This window comes from Aptenodytes forsteri, unplaced genomic scaffold, assembly GCF_000699145.1.
Source record: "Aptenodytes forsteri isolate BGI_AS27 unplaced genomic scaffold, ASM69914v1 Scaffold651, whole genome shotgun sequence".
Lineage (NCBI taxonomy): Eukaryota > Metazoa > Chordata > Aves > Sphenisciformes > Spheniscidae > Aptenodytes > Aptenodytes forsteri.
In genome coordinates, this window is record NW_008794079.1 from 308,998 (window position 1) to 309,734 (window position 737).

A 737-nucleotide genomic window follows, 5' to 3' on the forward strand; every position below is an offset into this window, starting at 1 on the left:
GGGGCTGTACTCGAGGTGCAGCTCAGCAGCTGCAGGAGCAGCGCGCTCCGTTTCGGTTACTCCAAACGATGCTGCTGCCACGGTGGGGGTTCACGGGACGCGGCTTCGGAGCCGGCTGGCGAGAGCGGAGACGTCTTTCCCGGTTGTATCGCTCCCGAAAGCTCAGCCGGCGAAGGCAGGCGTGCCCCTAACCCCACCGCAGCCCAGAGGAGGGCCTGCAGGAGCCTTGCACCTGTGGGAGCCGGGCTCCCCGCTGCATGCGCCCGCGGGGCGAGGAGGGGAAATCAGGCGTCTGGCTCCGCTCCGGCTCTGGAATGTGGGCCCTGGAGCGCCTCAGGCACCTGTTCTCCCTTCCCTGCCGAGAGCAGGAGCACGAGCGCAGGAGCGCTGCACGCCTCCGCGTGGCTTCCAGCCGCCCCAGGGAAGGGCTGGGAGGCCTTGCCTTCACCTTCCACCCTGGAGCGGGCCGGGAATGCATCCTTCCCCAGCCAGGAAGCTCGGCTGAGCTGCGGCCTTGCTGGGGGAGCGAGGGACGCTGGCGGGGCCGGGACCTGCGGGGTTGTGGCTGGGCTGGCAGGAACCCCGTCTCCGCCGTCGCCCTCAGTGTTGCTGCTTCTCCACCCTTCTGCCAGCTCGTCCGCATCGCGAAAGTGCTGGGGACGGAGGACCTGTACGACTACATCGACAAGTACAACATCGAGCTCGATCCCCGCTTCAACGACATCCTCGGCAGGTGG

General features: G+C 68.2%; 1 protein-coding gene across 1 annotated transcript in view; it reads left to right on the forward strand.

Annotated features, from left to right (window-relative positions):
* LOC103893281 (casein kinase II subunit alpha) overlaps window positions 1-729 on the forward strand; it is a gene marked incomplete at its 3' end in the record, with an annotated part of 25,396 nt that extends 24,667 nt beyond the window's left edge. Inside the window, exon 9 of the mRNA XM_009272337.2 lies at window positions 633-729. Within this exon, the coding sequence (XP_009270612.1) occupies window positions 633-729 (97 nt within the window). The remainder of the gene's footprint in view (window positions 1-632) is intronic.
* Between the last annotated feature and the right edge of the window lie 8 nt (window positions 730-737).